The sequence below is a fragment of the Oculina patagonica genome, chromosome 1, assembly GCF_052425735.1.
Source record: "Oculina patagonica isolate OP01 chromosome 1, crgOcupat, whole genome shotgun sequence".
NCBI classification, from domain to species: Eukaryota; Metazoa; Cnidaria; class Anthozoa; order Scleractinia; family Oculinidae; genus Oculina; species Oculina patagonica.
Genome location: NC_135758.1, coordinates 36,361,576 through 36,379,362, shown reverse-complemented (window position 1 = coordinate 36,379,362; position 17,787 = coordinate 36,361,576). Strand labels below are relative to the sequence as shown.

Sequence of the window (17,787 nt, the reverse complement as noted above, 5' to 3'; positions counted from 1 at the left end):
TAGATTTATTAATTTCATTAAAAGAGTGTTTAACCAATTTTATACAAACAGCGCGCCAGCATACCGCGTGTTTTGGGGTTTGTAGTCTCCCAATCCTTCCGTACCTAATTCCTGTTGTGTGATAATTTCTTTTAAAAGAAAATAGAAGCTCAGTCATTTATTCAGTATCGCAGTGATCGCCGAACCGTCGCCTAAACTCCGACCTAGGGCACATTTTTCATTAAACCGGGCCGGGAACTACGCGCCCTGGTGCAAGATTGCCGATTGCCAGAGATTATTACGCCGTGGATTCACACCGTGATGGCTGGTGCTTATTATGACTTCCAAATATAACTGACTAGAAGAAAAGGCAAACAAGGACAAACAAACAAAATACGTGCGAGATGTGAAAATTGTTTACGTCTGAGTTTAGGTGTTATATTTTATATTCTTTCTCCCGGTCTTTCTGAATGCACTCAACTCCTAAATAGTCTAAATACCGTTGAATCTCGATAACTCGAACCCTTAATAACTGTAGGTTTTTTTGTGATCTATTTTACTGTATCTTTTTTTTGTTCTCGGAGATATTAGCTTATCTGTAAGCTACTCTAAAATTCGAGAGGAAAATAACTGAAATAAGTTTTTTATGTAGAGTTCATGTAATAGGTGACGGAGTAAAGGTGGTCTTTATATCATATGATGACACATATGATGATAGCAGCTTTGTCAAAGTTACGATTTTTCCGGTGTTCCATCTACAAAGGCATTGGGCCCGGAGGTAGTCCCCGAGGTACAACTGCAAGGCCGGAGGGTTCGATTCTAGAGCCCGCGATATTCATCAACAGCAGTCTGTTGTCAAACAAAAATGGCGGAAGACGTAAACAACGAGTCTCCTCCTTCTAAAGTGGACGAACGGAAAATTGTGGTCGAGTTTTGTCAACTACAGGAAAAATCACGTCAGCTGTTTAACGCTCTAAGGTATTATTGACGCTTGTTGTGTGGTGTATCATCTGTAAGCTAGCTTCGTAGCTTTTTTGCGTTCGTTCATCTAGTCATATCAGTCTGCGTGAAGGGTGTGTAACGGCTTATGTTATGGTGTACTTAGGCTTGTTTCTGGCTATTTTTCCTTAAGAATTCCTTTAGATGCAAAATTGTTTTATTTACGAACAAGTATTTTGTATTATATACAGCTTATGCCGTTGAATTTAAATGTTCCCTATTTGTTCGAGTTTGGGACATGCACGCGCGTTCTTGTAACTCATCTCTGGAATTTTGCCGGCGGGGAGCGAGGAGGGCATTGCTAGAATCGACTGATGCATTACAAGGAAACATGTTCTAAAAACTCTCTGTTGCTTACACTGGGTAATTAATTACCATGTGATTTCCAGGTGTATAAAATTGTTGTACTGTTACATACAATGCAATGACAATTCCCTGTGCTGATGACCAGCAGACCAGTGGCTGCATGGAAAGGATGTATAATGGTCCATAGCCAGATTAAGTGATAAGTCTTGACAAATTTTAACATAGTCTGAAGATCTTGGCATCGTTAAATAGAGTCAGGGAATATCAGAATTGAAACGTGTCTTCCAAAGCTCAAATTTTGCAAACTTAGCTGTCATGAAAAAAACCCAGGTCATATTGTAAAGAGTTAAAATATTCTGTTCTATCACTGGCTTCATGCTGCTGCCACTTGCAGTTTAATCTGGGTATGTGTCTTCATAGTGTCTTACTTAAAAGTAACTTTAAGTTATGCAACTATCAATGTGGAGAACAGGGAAGAAGAGGGGAGAAGGGGAGGCCAGACATAGGCAGGGCATTTGGACTTAGCTGAGATTTTCTGTTAAAATGCCCCACCCAAGGGAATTTGTGAATGGTAAAACGAGTGTATAAACTTCAACAAAATTTTGCTAGAAAGTCCACTCAAATGGTCAAAAGGCCCCACAATGGGCAGATAATTGCTGTCAAATACCACCGTCTATTTCCAGCCTCCCCACCCCCTCCAGCATAACATTGACAGGTGCATTAATTATGAATAAGGAAAGTTATAATTAAAAGTGTTTTAAAAGCCCGTTGGTATAGGTACAGGTACAATGCAAAGTTCAAATTAATTCTGTTGCACTCAATTTATGATCAACACAGAGACTTGCCACAGTTTGGACACAAGCACTGGCAGACACATTTTGGAAAAACATTTGACGTCTACACTAGGGTGAATAATGTGATATAATTTTCTGATTTTTAAAAAATATGTTTGTATTTTGTCGGTGTTAAATCAAAATGGATTGCATTTTTGCCTTTGTGTGGATTAAATACCAAAAATTAAATGATTTATGTTTTTTAATATGCTCTCAGCTATGGAAATTTCAGCAGAACAACAGGTATGTTTATATTAGTCTTTTTAGATGTTAAGTACTGGTAAATATTATTGGGCAGTTTCTTACTGTAACCAAAAAATTGAAAGTATCCAGACCATAATATATTTTTAAACTAATGTGGAATTTGTTCCACTGTTAGATGCAGTGTCATGACAACCATTTAAATTATTCAAGTTTTTTTAAAAGTAAAAATTATAGTACCTAATGCTGGACTATGAATTGGCCGGCCTTGAGTAGGAAATATTTTAAATTAAAATATTTGACTTTCTTGAATGGTCTGTTTATTTCCCTAGGTCTATTCTGGACACTAAATACAACCTGAAAAGATGGCAAATAGGAGAAATTGCATCTAAAATTGGACAACTTTACTATCATTACTAGTAAGAGTTTTAAATTTGATATATTGTAGAACAAATTAGTTTTTCGGTTAAAGGTGTGAGTATTTTAGATTCGTGGAGGACGACAGTTGCAGTAGATGCTGATCCCAATCCTGTGCTCTTGCAAAGGTTTCAGTTGGGGGAGGGGGGAGTGCACAAATTTTGTTTTGGTTGATCTTTAACTGTTTTTTTTTTTTTGTAACACAGTAAAGCAAGTCAATAAATACCTGTATCAAAACTACCTTAGGAAACAATCTGTATGCACTTTGTGGGAGATTTGACACAAGTCGCAAAAAAACATTCCCAGGGAATTTTCAACCTGCACAAAATTTTAAAATGTGGACTACGTTCAAGCCTTGTGACCCATCAGGCCAGAGCTTATCCTGATTCTGTAGCATTAAGGGACCAGGAAGGGACTAGGAGTATTTCTACTCCCCCCTGGATGGGCTGCTAGTCCATCGCAGGGTTACCCCCAGCATTAAATTTGACAGTATCCATTTATACACCTGAGTGGAGAGAGGCACTATGAGAGTAAAGTGTCTTGCCCAACTTTGTGAAACCAGCCAGGGCTGTAACACACTTGAACCTAGACTTGCCCCAAGTTGCTCTTTTTTTCTTTGCATCTATAGATACTTAAATAAAATAGCTTTGAAATCCTGCGCGAGAGATCGCGCGGGATTCATTTATGTGAACGCGTACACAAAGGAAAACAAATGACACCTGCTGAGGAATGGCCGGAAGAGCGACTTGTGTCACTTGCAGGAAAACGATTCTAGCTGACGTTTTTTGCCGCAAAAATATTGCATCATTTTGTGTGCATTGAGTTGGTTTCTTTTATCGTGTTGATGTCAGTTTCGTGCGCCGTATGCTGCTGATGTCAGGAGCGCTGTGGCGTTGTTAAAATTGCGATTTTCTTCCCTTTTTTGTGGGAAATCATAGTCAAGGCCCTTGATGGCTCTCCCATTTTTGTAAGATTTAAATGGGACAGGCACAAAAGAAGACATTTGTAATGTTTGTTCCAAAACTGGTTTAAACTGCAATTCTGTTCAAGAGGTAAAAAGTAAAACGCAAGCTTGTCTCGTGAGCAGCGCGCACTAAGTTGACAAGCAGAGCGCGCTCAGTAAGATCGTGCGCAATAATATGATTGACATAATTTTGATGGCGTCACTGGTGGAAAAATCCACCGGTGATGCCACATTTCAGAATTGGTGTGCTGCAGGTGAGACAAGTTGCTTGTTCCGCCACGATCCTCCGCCATTTTGTTTCTCATGCCCCCGCGCGCGCCCTCTCTTTCCGTATCCAGTGGTCTCCTGCAAATCTAACGAGCGACTTGGAGCAAGTCTAACTTGAACCATATGCCACTGCCTCCAGCTTAGAATTGGCCAGGATGTGGTAGGGCCAATGCCTCACCTCTCCCTACTTGTGGTCACTTGATCTTAAAGGTTTTTACAATTTTTACAGAGGACTGTCTTATTTATTTTTGTTTAATTACTCATGATTACCTTTTCAGCCTTAGGACAAGTGAGGCAAACTACCTGCATGAGTCTTTTGGGTTTTATTCCGCCATCCGATCTAGGGCCTATTACAGCCAAGCTAGCAAGGAAGAAAAGTAAGCAAGCAGTAATGTTTTATTTTTCGGTTTATTTTGTGTTGCTGTAGATTTCCAAGTTTGGGGTAAGTGTGCAGAAAATTGATTCGGATTATGAGCTTCAAAAGAAAGAGATAGGCGTGAAGCACGACAAGGCAAACATTTCTACATTGCAACTCTTAAACTTATTGCTGCAGTTACTTAAAAGAAGTGGGACCACTCTTTCATGAGGTCAAATAATTATAGCATCTTATCTGAAATGTACTTCTGTGACTTTCTTTTGCAAAAACTGTAGATTTCTTGTTCGCTCATTGTCTGTTTTTATCATCGAAAAAAAGCACAGTCACACAGCTAATGCCATCATCCACGGATCTGAAAAAAAGTTCATCAATTTATAAATTTGCTTTTCATACATGTCTGTTCATTCTTACCAAAGGATAATACACGTTTCATTAACAGGGTATTAACATATTGTATTTTTTTTTTCGATTATATTTCAGGCCAGATTTGATGGTGAAAAAGCTTCGTTACTATGCACGCTTCATAGTTGTCAGCCTTCTTCTTAATAAGGTGGATCTTGTCAAAGAATTGATACAGGTGATTCATTATTATTGGATTTCACCTTTTGAAGACTAGTACAAGTACAACTTTTCGAACTTAGTTTTATGCTTTCACGTTTCACACCAATCTCGTACCTATAGTCTCTCTCTCCTTTTCAACTGGTCAGCAACAGGGAGTAGCGAGGGGTCTGGGAATGTAACTGGATTAAAATTCGAAAGTCATACTCATATTGCCATCTAATTTCCTATTGTAAGATATTCTAATGACGTCATTGTACATGGAAAAATGTTTTGCTGATTAGTTTTGCATTGTTTGTTTTCACTGTAGCTTTGTCAACCTATTGGGTATTGGAATTTTGATTTCTTTTTTGCAGGAATTACATCATTATGTCGAGGAATACGTGAATGTATACGAAGCTGACGACGATGAAGAGTGGAGACTGGTGATCAGTGAAGTAACGGCTTTCATGGAGGTAGGGATAAATATAAACGGATTGCAGGTCCCGGTTGTTCAAAGGGTGGCTAACACTATCCATCCCATAAATCCCCCCCCCCCCCCCCCCCCCCCCCCTTCCCCCCCCCCCCCACACTTTCCCATATACCACGCCGGACAAAGCGGATAATAATAGTAGTACTATCCAGTGGATAGCGGTGTTTGTTCTGTCAACACTTATTCACTGAATAGCGATTTATCCGGTGGATAGCTTTATCCCCCCTTTGAGCAACTGGGCCCAGACGAATTCAGATTAGTCATTTTGCATAAGGTTATAAAACTGTTCTTGCCACTTTTCCTGTCAGACCTGTTTTTTGTTTCCTGTTATACAGGCAGACTCGCTGGTGACGGTTATGACCCCGGATGTTGTACCCGTGACTTTATCACACAGGATGGGCGAAAACGTGAGTACCGTGTTTATATCAACCTCACAGGGAAACGGGACAAGCATAGATAATTAATTTTGAGGAGTGTATCTTTAAAATAAAGCAGCTCTGGTTAAACGTTCTTTACGTAGTACACTTTTACCAGAGAGCACATCCTCGACTCCCCTTTGTGATTTTTTTTTTCCAGGAGATTCCACCTCAAAGACCAGTAAGTGGTACATCGTTATCTTTACAGGAGATCGTTATCGTGGGAAACTGTGAAAAGCAGGTGTGTAACAAACACTAACTCAGTTGACCATAACTCATTGGGCTAGGTTGTTTCAACGATTAAATCACTATCCAGTCGATGAGTGTTGACAAAACAAATCTGCTGCACGCTGTTGACGGAGCTAGAATAGCTCTATCCCGTAGGACAATGCTGATGCGCCCTGCAGAAATGTCAGCGTCTTTTGCTGCAGTGTCTTGTGTGACTGTCCAGTCCAGTATGGGAGCGGCAGTCTCAGCCGTAGCTGGTGCAGACAAAGTTGGTTTGCAGGGAAGACCTGGCTGTTACACGTTGCTTGCGGCAAATCCTCTTTGTTGCAGCTTGTTGTGACCTGCTTTCGTCGATCCATTTATTTCGATCGATCCACTGGGTAGTGCTTCATCCTGTGCGTAGCAATATCCTTCCGTTGAACAACAATTGCGTCCAGTTGTCTAAGTATCCACACTCTGCCCTGGGAAGAGAAAGATAACCCTACCCAGGGGGTAAAGAGAATATACTGTGTCAAGTGAAAACGAACGTCGACATAAGCATAAGCACAAGCATAATAACACGATGTTTACTAGTTACATGGCTCAAATGCTCCGAAGCGGGGTAATCTGGAACCAGTGCTTTAATTGGCCAGACACGGCCAGACGTCGTAAATTTCCTTGTGCTTATGCGTGTTTCGTTTTCACACGGCATAATGCAAGCACAAGAAAAGGAAAAATTTTGATCCTTGTGCCTGTGCTTATTCTTGCGTCAAAGCGGTTTTCACGGTGAAATACGAGCTGTTATGCTTGCGTCTGTGCTTGCGCTTGTGCTTGCTTTGCTAGTGAAAACCAGGTTTTAATGCATACCCTCTCCATAACCTATTCGTCATTTCACTGTGTAAAAACAATGTAATAAACGAAGTTTGTTTTTTGATCACTTCCATCTATCATTTTCCCCAAGGTCAAATTCAGCGAGTTAACGCTGGACATGTTCCGCATGCTGCAAGCCCTGGAGAGAGAACCCGAGGACGCTCCTTCACGTACCTTGGTAACTTCTACCGAGGTCTCTGAGAGCCCCGTTGACAGGGTGAGCCATGACATCCATTCAGTAATAAAGGTTACAGCTCTCGACTTCTTCATTTCACAGGGTAATTGTACGTGAAGAATACAGTAAAAACCCGCGTATAAGAACCTAGAAATAAGAACCTCCTGGCAGAATTTGCTTCCTTAATCCCCAAGTTCTTATATGTGGGGTTAAACTATTTTATTTATAATACAATAACTGTATTTTATCAAAGGACTAGGATCAGAATGCACAGGGAGCTAAAAAATGCCAGTAAGTACCCCAAAATATAAGAACCTGTTTTGCCAAACTCTAAAACGCGGGTTTTTACTGTAGCGGTTTTGGCAAATCTTTGTGACTTGAAGAATTTTCGTTTCTTGTCATCCGGTACAAAAATGGCGCGTGTACTCAGAGGTATTCCAAACGATACTATCGTTTGATTACCTCCGCATGACGCTATTTGGCTACGCTATGTTTCTTAGCAACCAGTCAGGGTCCTGACCAGGCCTGACCAAGAAAAGTAAAAAAGTTAAAAAGCTACGTCTCAGAGTTGAGTCGTTATTGTAATATGTGCTTCTTTTCTGTTTAGGAAACCAGCGAGATGGAGCGATCGTCATCCAAGAGACCTAATCCCCATAAATACCTTCTGTACAAACCAACGCTGACTCAGTTGTACGTATTTCTGGCCTGCGGTGTTAAGGTTGGCATCCATTTAAATTATGAGCAACTCAGTTTTTGTTGAACTGAAATTGGATTTTATCATTATAGTTCAGTGTGCCTAGATTGTTGCGCGGATGACTGTAAGCGCTATTACATCTAGGATTTGCAGTTGTTCTCATTGACGATTAATCAGTCATGGCTATAGGTTAGAGTAAATCGCAAATTTGAATTTACAGAAGAGTGATTAAAACAGAAAATTCCTCTTTGAAATCTCGCATTTAGATAATTTTCAGACAAGTTCAAACCAAAATTGGTATGTGCTCAAACCAAGCAAAAGGAAACAAAGTTTTAGGTCAGCACACACGAAATACAAGTACAGGGGGCAACTCCCTGATACAAGTCCCTGGGACGAAATCTTAGTCCCTGCGACTAGATTTTTGTCAAAAATGGGTGGTTCACAATAAGGGACTTGTTGCAGGGACTTGACCTCTCGTGTGTGTCGACCTTAATTTACAGAAGACCAGTAAAAGGACACTATCCAGTTACAAACTTCTGTTGTTGTTTCAGGAACTTCCCAACAATGGCGTTATGTTAGTTTATGTGTCCGGTGATGGTTGCCCTGGAAGCGCAAAGGCTGGAGAAGAAGGTAACCTCAATTGCACAATATAATAATCTCCGTGACCTCTCTATTGGTGGATTTCAATAAACGTTTCGTAAACGTTTACGCAAGTCGTTCATACATTGTCTCTAAATATTTTTCACGCACGTAAACGCACGTCACATGACAATGCGTTTCTATCTCTTTAGGTCCCTACGAACTGGGAGGAGTTGCCACTTGTCATAAAAAGGCGGGAAACGAAGAGGCCGCGAGGCGCCTGAGAACTAACCTGAAGGACGTTCACTGGTACGTTGCTTTTGTACTATGGCAAACTGATTTTGATATAGGACAGGCCCATGAGCCGACAGGCCCCAGTTGTTCAAAAGGTAGATAACGCTGTCCACCGGATAATTCGCTATCCAGTGGATAGCACAGTTTGTTTTGTTAGCACTTATCCACTGCATAGCGATTTGTCCGGTGGATAGTGTTATCCGCCTTTTGAACAACTGGGCCCAGACCGGCATTGGTCTCATAACCACGATGTGGCCGGTCTACGTAGCTATATCGGAAGTGACGTTCTGTCACCCTTTTAATAGCTCTAGAAGTAATATATATCAAACACATTTCAAATACCGAGGAGAAAGTTGGGAATACGACGTGCAGTGGAGTGTTTTTGACGAACGTTGAGGTGTTTGGAAAAAGCAACGGAGAAAACGGAGCAATAAAATCGCATAACCGATGCTTATTAAGATCACATATTCAAACCACCGTCACGGTTCTCCTTTGCTTTGTTTTAACTTGATAAATATTACTGAGATTTCTACTGTTGTCTGATTTACGAAAGAAGTCATATGCAACCACAATTGGTTCATGCTTTATTTTGCACTATCGAGTTATGGATTCACGCGGGAAGTTTGGAGAGCACGAAAGAAGCGTAAGAATTGCCCTAGGCGATAGCCGAGGGCAACTCTAGCTTCTTTCGTGCATTGTAGCCATTTTGCGCGTGCATTTAGACAGTTGTTTTCCCAATATAGCGCGAGTACCTTAAAAGTAACGAAAGCTGAAAAAAAGATTGATAGGGTTTCGCTTTCCACAAACCAAATATATTTTATCGCTTTCGACAAAACACATTCTGTGAGTTTTTCTCAATGAGATATAAACTTGTCGATAGGATTACGTCATCAGCGTGCACGATCGGGATTTTGAACACGCTTACATATACTGAGTTTGATTGCGCGGCTCTGCTAGCTATGTTATAAAGCCTATTGGTTGAACAGCCGCAAGTGACGTACATGCCTCGGGTATGAAGCAACTAGTAGTAATTGCCACGCCCCTTAAATGGGATTCTCGTCCATCACAGGTTACCCCAATATAACTAGGTACTCATTTACACCCCTGGAGACTGTAAGTGTGAAGTGACTGGTTCAAGAACACAACACAGTGACAATGGCTTATTTCCGTCTAGTTTGAACTCTCGACCTCTGTATCTAAATATAAATCTCAGAGCAAAGCAATTTGGTAAGCAAACCGTTGTGATGATCACTGCTGAGACGATGGTGATGTATAAAGTGTGAACTAACTTACTCACCTTTGTTTTGTAGTCTGTACCCAGAAGACCTTGTGCCGTTCAGTAGGAAACCACTCATGGTGATAGTGGATAGCTCAAACAGTCACGCTTTTAAAGTGAGTTCATTATACAATTTCCTTTTAACAATACATTTCCTTTATTTTTTTTACATTTCTGGTTTCTCCTCAGGTAATCGATTTTTTTAAATATTTGATTCCCTCGAAACACTGTATTTTGCACCATGTTATCACCACTTGCAACATTGGTATATTGTTGTAACGACACTTTCTGTAATCAAGAATTTCATCATTTACCTTGCAGTATTTTCCAAGTTTATTTGGGCAACCGCTGGTCTGTTTGATGTCACCTATCACGGTTCCTACCACAATGCAAGGTAAATATGCAACCCTGCTTATGTCACGCAGCCATGGTAAGCGTCACGCATTCCTCACTGGAGTAGTGGTACGTTACAAAACAAAATAACAACTACTGTACCGAAGTGGATTTAGTTCCAGTACGGAATTTTTGCTAGGATAGGAATTCATTTTGTGGACGTCGCCACGTCAAAGACACCACGTGTCGCAAAAATAATTTATTACAAGGCTTAAAACAACCCATGCTGAAGACGTCGGGAAAATACCGGTCATTAGCTGTCATTTGTATGGTCACACAGTGAATGGGAGTTAATCCATGTACTTGAAAGTTAGAACCACTCTATACAGCATAATAAACAGTACCTAATGAAAGTACTACTTAATATGGGATTTTCATCCACAGACTCAAAAGTTAGAACTATCTTGTACAGCATTTTAAACACATAAATAAAGACTACTACTTTATAGTATTGGAGTTTCATCCACGGATGCCAAAGATAGAACCATCTTGTACCGCAAAGTAAACAGCACCACATTGATGTTCTGATCGTGATGGTTCCTGCACTGTGACTTTATTGATTGATGTCTAGCTGAGGTATTGAGGCTTGTTTGTTACCTTTTTGGAGAGGGGCGAGTTTCTAGCAAGGACGTATCATGATTTAAGAGATAAATTGAAGGCAATTTCTATCTGTTAATGCTTATTCCTATCTTGCAGAACAAAGTCGCAAGGGAAGTCTCTTCACGTTGTTTCTCTTCAATCCGCTAGTGGCCTTCTGTTACGTGTGCAGCATTGCCGACCTTCGTAGCGACTTGTGGGATAGCTGTCAGCGGCAAGTTCGACGAATAATGAACGACAGCCTCCGAGTATTCTACGACTGGTCTCGATATGTTGGTGAGTCGCGTGGCGTGAGAAAGGCATCGAAAGACATTACCAATTTAAAACTTTCAGCCAAGACAGTATAGAGCTGTTAGTACTAGAGACCTTTAAATTGGACTACGAGTACGAGAAATTGAGTACGAGTACGAGATATCAAACCAAATTCGTGTTTCTCCTATAATCACTTATCACACCAATCTTATCCCTTACGTTTATTTTTATGAGTTAGTCAGCAACAGGAAAGAGTTATAGTACGGGGAATGCAATTGTCTTTAAATTCCAAAGTCGTGCTTGTACTCGATTATGTACTCGTAGTCAAATCTAATGGTCGCTAGTATTAAACTTCTAGGCTCATATTTTTTTTTGCAAATGATTGTGGGATATGCCTTCTACTGGATAATAAAGTTCGTTTCCATTTCCCCTAGAGAGTTGTAAAAAATAATTACTTAAAAATAGCTTGTCACCAGCTAAGCGTTCCATTCTCCCGTAAGTGCGGCAAGTTTGTTTTGCAGATCATCTGCCACACAAAGGTTACTGCATGAATCGTCGCATTTTGACAAGTTGTCTAAACACGCCTTTTTGTTGTTTTCATTTTACAGATGTTGTCTTTATTCAGCTTCTCGATGACGAGTTTCTTCGCCTGATGATTCTTCGTTATATCTTCTGTTTCTACACGATGCATCTTCATCGAGCATTCAAGGTATTGTCAAAATTTCCTTGACGGGGAAGGACTTGCTTAGATTTACCAGGAGAAACCACGGTGTTTTGCAGAAAAGGCGATAAATTCATACAGAACCATCCTAAGGATTTAGGTTGTGGCTCGATTGCCATGCAGTGCAGCGTCGAAAGACATTTTTTCTAATGCTAATAAGTAAAAAGGGGTGTAAGAAAACCCTACGATTGTCGCATGCGATACACTTTCGCCATGACTGCTAAACGAATCGCGTCGGTAAATCAACCTACTACATCCTTACGACAGACACGTGCACGTGTAAATGATACTAAGTCATGACATAGGCCTGTCGTAAGCTTATAACAGACAGACAGACAGACAGACAGACAGACAGACAGACAGACAGACAGACAGACAATTTCATTTCCACACGGAATCTCTTCAGTTACAAAGAATTGGGTTCTAAGAAAGCCGTGCTAAGAATTTACTAAAAAAACTACAATAACAAAATTTCTTTACAGAAATGGAAAAAAATACTCTGGTTAACTGCAATTGTATTTTAAGAATAGATGTATTTTATACTTAATGCTGATCGCCAGTTCATACCAGTGATCTAATGATCACTGATTGGCCCTTCAGGATAAATAAAGTTTTTATTTTTTATTTTTTGTGCGTTAAGACAAGAGAATAAAGATTTACAATAAACGACTCAAGAGACTGGTCTGATTTGAACGCTTTTGGAAGAAAATCCCAGTGTTTCTGGAGTGCTTAATTGTAGAGAGTCTGAGATTGTAAGCAGTACTGTTACGAATCAGGTTTTTATGAAATACGATCGCACTTTGCTGGTGACAGTGTCGCATGCGAGAAAGTCGTCCCGTATCAATCGGCCCTTAACAGACTTTTATCTTCCTTATTTTCAGTCCATGCCGGTTTTACTACGTAACTATTCTTGGCTACATGGAAGTCAATAAATTTTGGCATTGTTTTCCCAAAGTCTTTGTTTATTTACTTGTCTTTTTTTTTCAGGGTTCCGACTACTACCCGAAGAGCTTCCCTAAGCTGCCAGCGGCAGAAATTTTACTCAACGGCAGCATAGAGAAGCAAGTTCTTGAACTGGCTTCCATGTTGGATGTGCGAAGTCTTTTTTACGAGATCGGTGAAGGACCTCCCACGGACTAAGAATCAGTACGCATGAGCAAACGTGTTGCTGACCTGTAAGAACGACGGATCCGCAAAAACGAGAACGTCTTGAAAGAAATCTTCTGTGCTGAAGGTAGATGTGACAAGGGTTTGAAGCGGACGTTTTACTTTTTAAACGTGGGTTTTGTATTCTGGAACAGATCTTGAACACCAAAACGAAGAAAGACGGTTCACTTATTTGGGAATAAAAGGATAAAAAAGGATAAAAAATACTGTTATCTCCACTGTATCTCTTGTACCCTTATAGTCATCACTTCATGCAAATGTGGATGTGAAGTTTTGTAATCAGTCTTACATAGGAGCAAAAGAAAAATAATAGTCGGTGTATCCTCAAGCATCAGTCTGTAAATAAAGTTTTATTTTTGTATTGTTTACAGTCCTTATGCGTGGTTCCCCAGCTCGGCTCCAGGTATATAGAGTAAATTCAGGTACAGTAAAAGGCCTGACAAATTTCCATCGGAATCAGGTTAGCGTTCGGCGGTTTTTGTTAAACGCGTTGCAGGTCAACGAGTTTTTAACAACGAGATCCCAGTTTCAGGCTTCGCGCGTTAAATAAAACGAGAGAACACCTGGGTACTAGGCTGCATATATCACGCGATTTGATTGGTTAATAGTCTCAATCGGGACCGGATATTTCCGTTATGTTCAAGGGCATCATGAGCGATGTTAATGCCCAAGGGCAGGCAAAACGCGGGCCACAGCTCGGTTCGCTAGACCTTGGGTTATTTTCTTTCAGTACGTTCCTTGCCCTCCAACATAAAGTTATTAATGTACTAATGGATAAAAATACTTGTAAAGGTGTTTTCATTACAAAAACAACAACAGGTATGTACGTAGGTCGCCATTCTTATTTAAATTTCTAAATGCCGGTTGTATTATTATTACAATTACCCAATTAGCACGATGACGTCATTGTAAAAATAACGAAAAAAAACAACAACTAGGGAAGAAAACAACCAATTTTTTATTTTCATTAGTTGCGACTTTGCCCTTGATCTGTTTTTTTTTTTTAATTTCTTGATCAATCGAGATCGCCCTGTGTAATAACTGCCGTTTACCAATGGATCTAGGAAGCAAACATACTTTGAAGAATTTAAAGGTCACCACGTTTCGCTTTTTCTTTATTTTTTAATACCAGAGGGATTATGGTCGAGGAAATCGATTGGTTTTCGAAAGACAAGTGACGTCATTGTGAAAATCAAAAACAACATATAAAGTAACAACAACTTTTCAGTGTCATCAGTTGCGACTTTGCCTTCGCTCTGTTTTTTTTTTTTTTAACGTGCAAATTTCTTGATCAATCGAGATCGTCCTATGTGACAACTGCCTTTTACCAATGGGTCCAGGAAGCGAAAATACTTCGACGAAATCAATGTCACCACGTTTCCCACGAAAGGAGAAATACCATGACGATGCTGAATCAAATGTGGAGGAACTTGCAGAGAGCAAGCAGGCTAGTGACATTAGCGAATGCTCCTCCGAACATCCCAGCAATCCAGAGATCGTCCTATGTGACGATGGCTATTTACAAGTGGAGACACCTAGCAAAGATACTTTGAAGAAATCATGGTCACCACGTTTTCTACAGAAGAGGAAATGCCAATGAAGAAATTTTCTCGAGTAAACAAGTCGGTGGAAGTTCTTCTGAATATCCCAGCAATCCAGAGATCGTTGTGTGCGATGATGGCCTTTTAACGGTGAAGTCACCACCCGAGTCACCAAGTGAAAATGGATTGAAGAAATCATGGTCACCGCGTTTTCTACGGAAGAGGAACTGTCATGAGGAAATTTCCTCCAGTAAACAGATCAGTGGAAGTTTTTCTGAACATCCCAGCAATCCAGAGATCGTTGTGTGCGATGATGGCCTTTTAACGGTGAAGTCACCACCCGAGTCACCAAGTGAAAATGGATTGAAGAAATCATGGTCACCGCGTTTTCTACGGAAGAGGAACTGTCATGAGGACATTTCCTCCAGTAAACAGTTCAGTGGAAGTTCTTCTGAACATCCCAGCAATCCAGAGATCGTTGTGTGCGATGATGGCCTTTTATCAGTGAAGTCACCAAACGAAAGTGCTTTGAAGAAATCATGGTCACCGCGTTTTCTACGAAAGAGACAATGCTGTGATATTGCTAAATCAAACGGAGGGGAAATTTCCGCTGATGAGTTGACAGGCAGTGAAAGTGAAAGTCCTACAGGGTGGCTTGTTGGTTCAAAGCATAGGAGAAATGCTATTTGTGCGGCGTTGATGCCCGCCGAGCATCTTCGAGCCATTCCTTATCTTGAGCTGCTGAGTGTGCTGTCAGGTACAGATCTGATTTAAACGTAACATGCCAACCAAGTCTTGTTACTGTGCGAAGGGAAAAACATTAACAATATTAACTGGTATGTTTACGCGTACAGTTTCATTCAAATGCATTTCGCGGGCTGTTTCAATTGTGTGTAAATTAAGGATTTTTGGTCACTTTCTGTGACGTTTTTTTAGCTTTTTTCTTACAACGTTTAGGCGGCGGGGCGTTTCGGAACGTGGAGGGCTAAGACTGTCCCAAAAATACTCGGCAAGTTTTCATATTTGAAGCAACTTTTTTCCGTGCTAGCAACTTTTTGTTTTCTGAGCAGTTTCTAGACCGAAGATTTCTGAAGATTCTCCGATTGCTGTTCGAAGGCAATGCGAACATTTCCGATCGTTTTTCAAACTTTTCCGAAGATAAACGAAGTTTCCCGAAGACTTCCAAGGAAGTTCCGAAGATGTTTGAACTCACTCACGAGACGGAATATTTCGGCACCAAAACGTGGCTACAGCGCCTCCCTGACCCCCCCTGCTCCGCCGCCCTGTGCAATTTCCGAGTATTCCTATTTTGCTGTTTCACATAAAAAAACGAATTTTCTTTAAAACAGGAGGCTTATGGTGATTTAAAAAAACATACTAGACTGATAGCTGTCCCTTAGCTTTTCAGTCAGTCGAGCGGGCAAAAACAAGAAAACGCAACGATCGGGCGAGCAAAGCGAAAAGAAAAAGAAATAGCAACCTTTTCTGTAAGAGACGTATTCAGATAATCCTACATGTTAAAAATAAACTAATATTGTCCTTTTTTTCTTCTCTCCTCCAGTTCTCGCTCGGCTCATAGTTGTTCGCTTGCGTTTGCGCCCGCACGTCTGATTAAAAGGAACAGCTTGCAGTCTCATGGAAGTCTCATGATAAATATATGCCTGCGCATGACATAGAAAACAACCTGCTTGTGATTGGCTATTTGAAGCGCGGGACAGTGTGCCTTATTTGGGTTGGCCTTCCGCCACGAGTATAAGTTCTCAGTTTTCCTTAGCCTCGAATGTTTTAAGTTTTCTGTTTTGTTGCACAAAGGGTCGTCTTTTACAACGATATTAAAATATTTACTTTTTGTAGTTGCTTCACGCTTCACTACTACCCAAAGTTGGTGTAATAACTGACATACGATGAAATTATGGTTTATACGCAAGCATGCGCTTTACATCAAAAGAACAGGTTGTGATTGGTTATTTGTAGCGCAGGCCGGTGCCTTATTTGGTGTTATTTTTCACTGTTCGACGTGCGTAAGAACTTCCTTTTTCAGCTCATATAATTCTTTGAACGCCCGATTTTTCACCATACATTGTACAGTACTGAGCAATCATTCTTCCTTGCCGACCGCACTTGCCGTAGCAAGCCCATGGAGCCACACGAGAAATCTAAACGGCCACTTTATCTTCCACCTCTGTCAAGTTCTCCGTATTTCCAACGGAAGAAAAAGATCAGAAAGCAAGAAGGAAAAGAGTACAAAATACCCGCTGAAAAGATGAATCAGTCTCCACCAAGCAACAAGCCGATGAGGGGACCCGAAAGTGTTACATCATCGATGAACGATCCACAGCAACAACGAAGAAATAGTATCTGCGTGATGCTAATGCCTGCCGAGTATTTTGCTGCCCTTCCTCATCTTGAATTGTTAAATGTCAGGTACGAGTTTGGTTTGGAAAAGTCGCTTGACACTGATTAAGGTAAAGACAGAGAATGATGATTATTCGCAGAACTCTAATGCGTGCTAACAAATCCAAATGGAACTGATTTTACGCTGTCAATTTTCAAGCTTTTTGCGGAGAAATCTCTTCATATTGTTACAATTTTTGTTGTGTGTCTTTGTGTACAGCTAAGATAACTTTACAGTGATGTAACTTTTTTATATATTTTTCGCCGATTTCGTAACTTGAATTTGAGTTAATCGCGAATTTTAGCGCTACGATTTTTTTTCTTGTAATGTACCGTGATGGAAATTCTTGATTTGTGTGTTACTATCATTTTAACGTAGTTTTTCCTTGGAAATGTAAATAGGCTGATGCTGAAAGTTTCATTGATGGCAGTATCGACATTAACCCAATTCGATTTTGTTAAAATCAAATTCACCGACTCAAGATTAAGATTGGCGTTACTTTATCGGTGCCCAACAGTTTATTTCTTGTAATGACGATACTTTAGTTTTTTTTTATTATTTTCACAGTGATGTAATTTTTCACACTTTGACCATATGTAATAAAATCAAGAAAAAAAATGTTCCGTAATAATTTGATATACCAGCTGGTAAGTTAAGCGCACTCATTTATGCAGTTCAGCGAATCTGTTGTGAGAGTGTAAGTCCTGTTATGATACTTGGAAATGCCATGTATTTTGTCATACTAGGCAGTAATCACGTTTCAGGCTCCGTTTTCATTTGTTTTCCCTTCAATCCAGGGAAGGGGGCAGTTGGAAAAACTCCTAGCGACATTTCCAAC

At 40.4% G+C, this 17,787-nt stretch overlaps 1 protein-coding gene across 1 annotated transcript; it reads left to right on the top strand.

Moving 5' to 3' along the window:
• Nucleotides 1-805: 805 nt before the first annotated feature.
• Nucleotides 806-13,379, top strand: LOC144667504 (protein SCAI-like). Its single transcript, XM_078528931.1, has 18 exons — nucleotides 806-957; nucleotides 2,122-2,191; nucleotides 2,335-2,360; nucleotides 2,651-2,737; nucleotides 4,245-4,343; nucleotides 4,823-4,919; nucleotides 5,257-5,355; nucleotides 5,708-5,779; nucleotides 5,949-6,029; nucleotides 6,957-7,082; nucleotides 7,648-7,758; nucleotides 8,286-8,364; nucleotides 8,526-8,622; nucleotides 9,918-9,999; nucleotides 10,205-10,277; nucleotides 10,973-11,149; nucleotides 11,734-11,834; nucleotides 12,834-13,379. The coding sequence occupies exons 1-18, from the start codon at nucleotides 845-847 to the stop codon at nucleotides 12,984-12,986; spliced, it is 1,743 nt and encodes a 580-aa protein (XP_078385057.1). The 5' UTR covers nucleotides 806-844; the 3' UTR covers nucleotides 12,987-13,379.
• Nucleotides 13,380-17,787: the final 4,408 nt, after the last annotated feature.

What these genes read in the sequence shown, in the direction of transcription:
- LOC144667504 (XM_078528931.1), top strand. Translation starts at nt 845, where the DNA reads ATGGCGGAAGACGTAAACAACGAGTCTCCTCCTTCTAAAGTGGACGAA. An exon ending in CAAGCTAGCAAGGAAGAAAA is followed by an intron (nt 4,344 to 4,822) that starts GTAAGCAAGCAG and finishes ATTATATTTCAG; the next exon opens with GCCAGATTTGATGGTGAAAA. An exon ending in CAAACAGTCACGCTTTTAAA is followed by an intron (nt 10,000 to 10,204) that starts GTGAGTTCATTA and finishes TTTACCTTGCAG; the next exon opens with TATTTTCCAAGTTTATTTGG.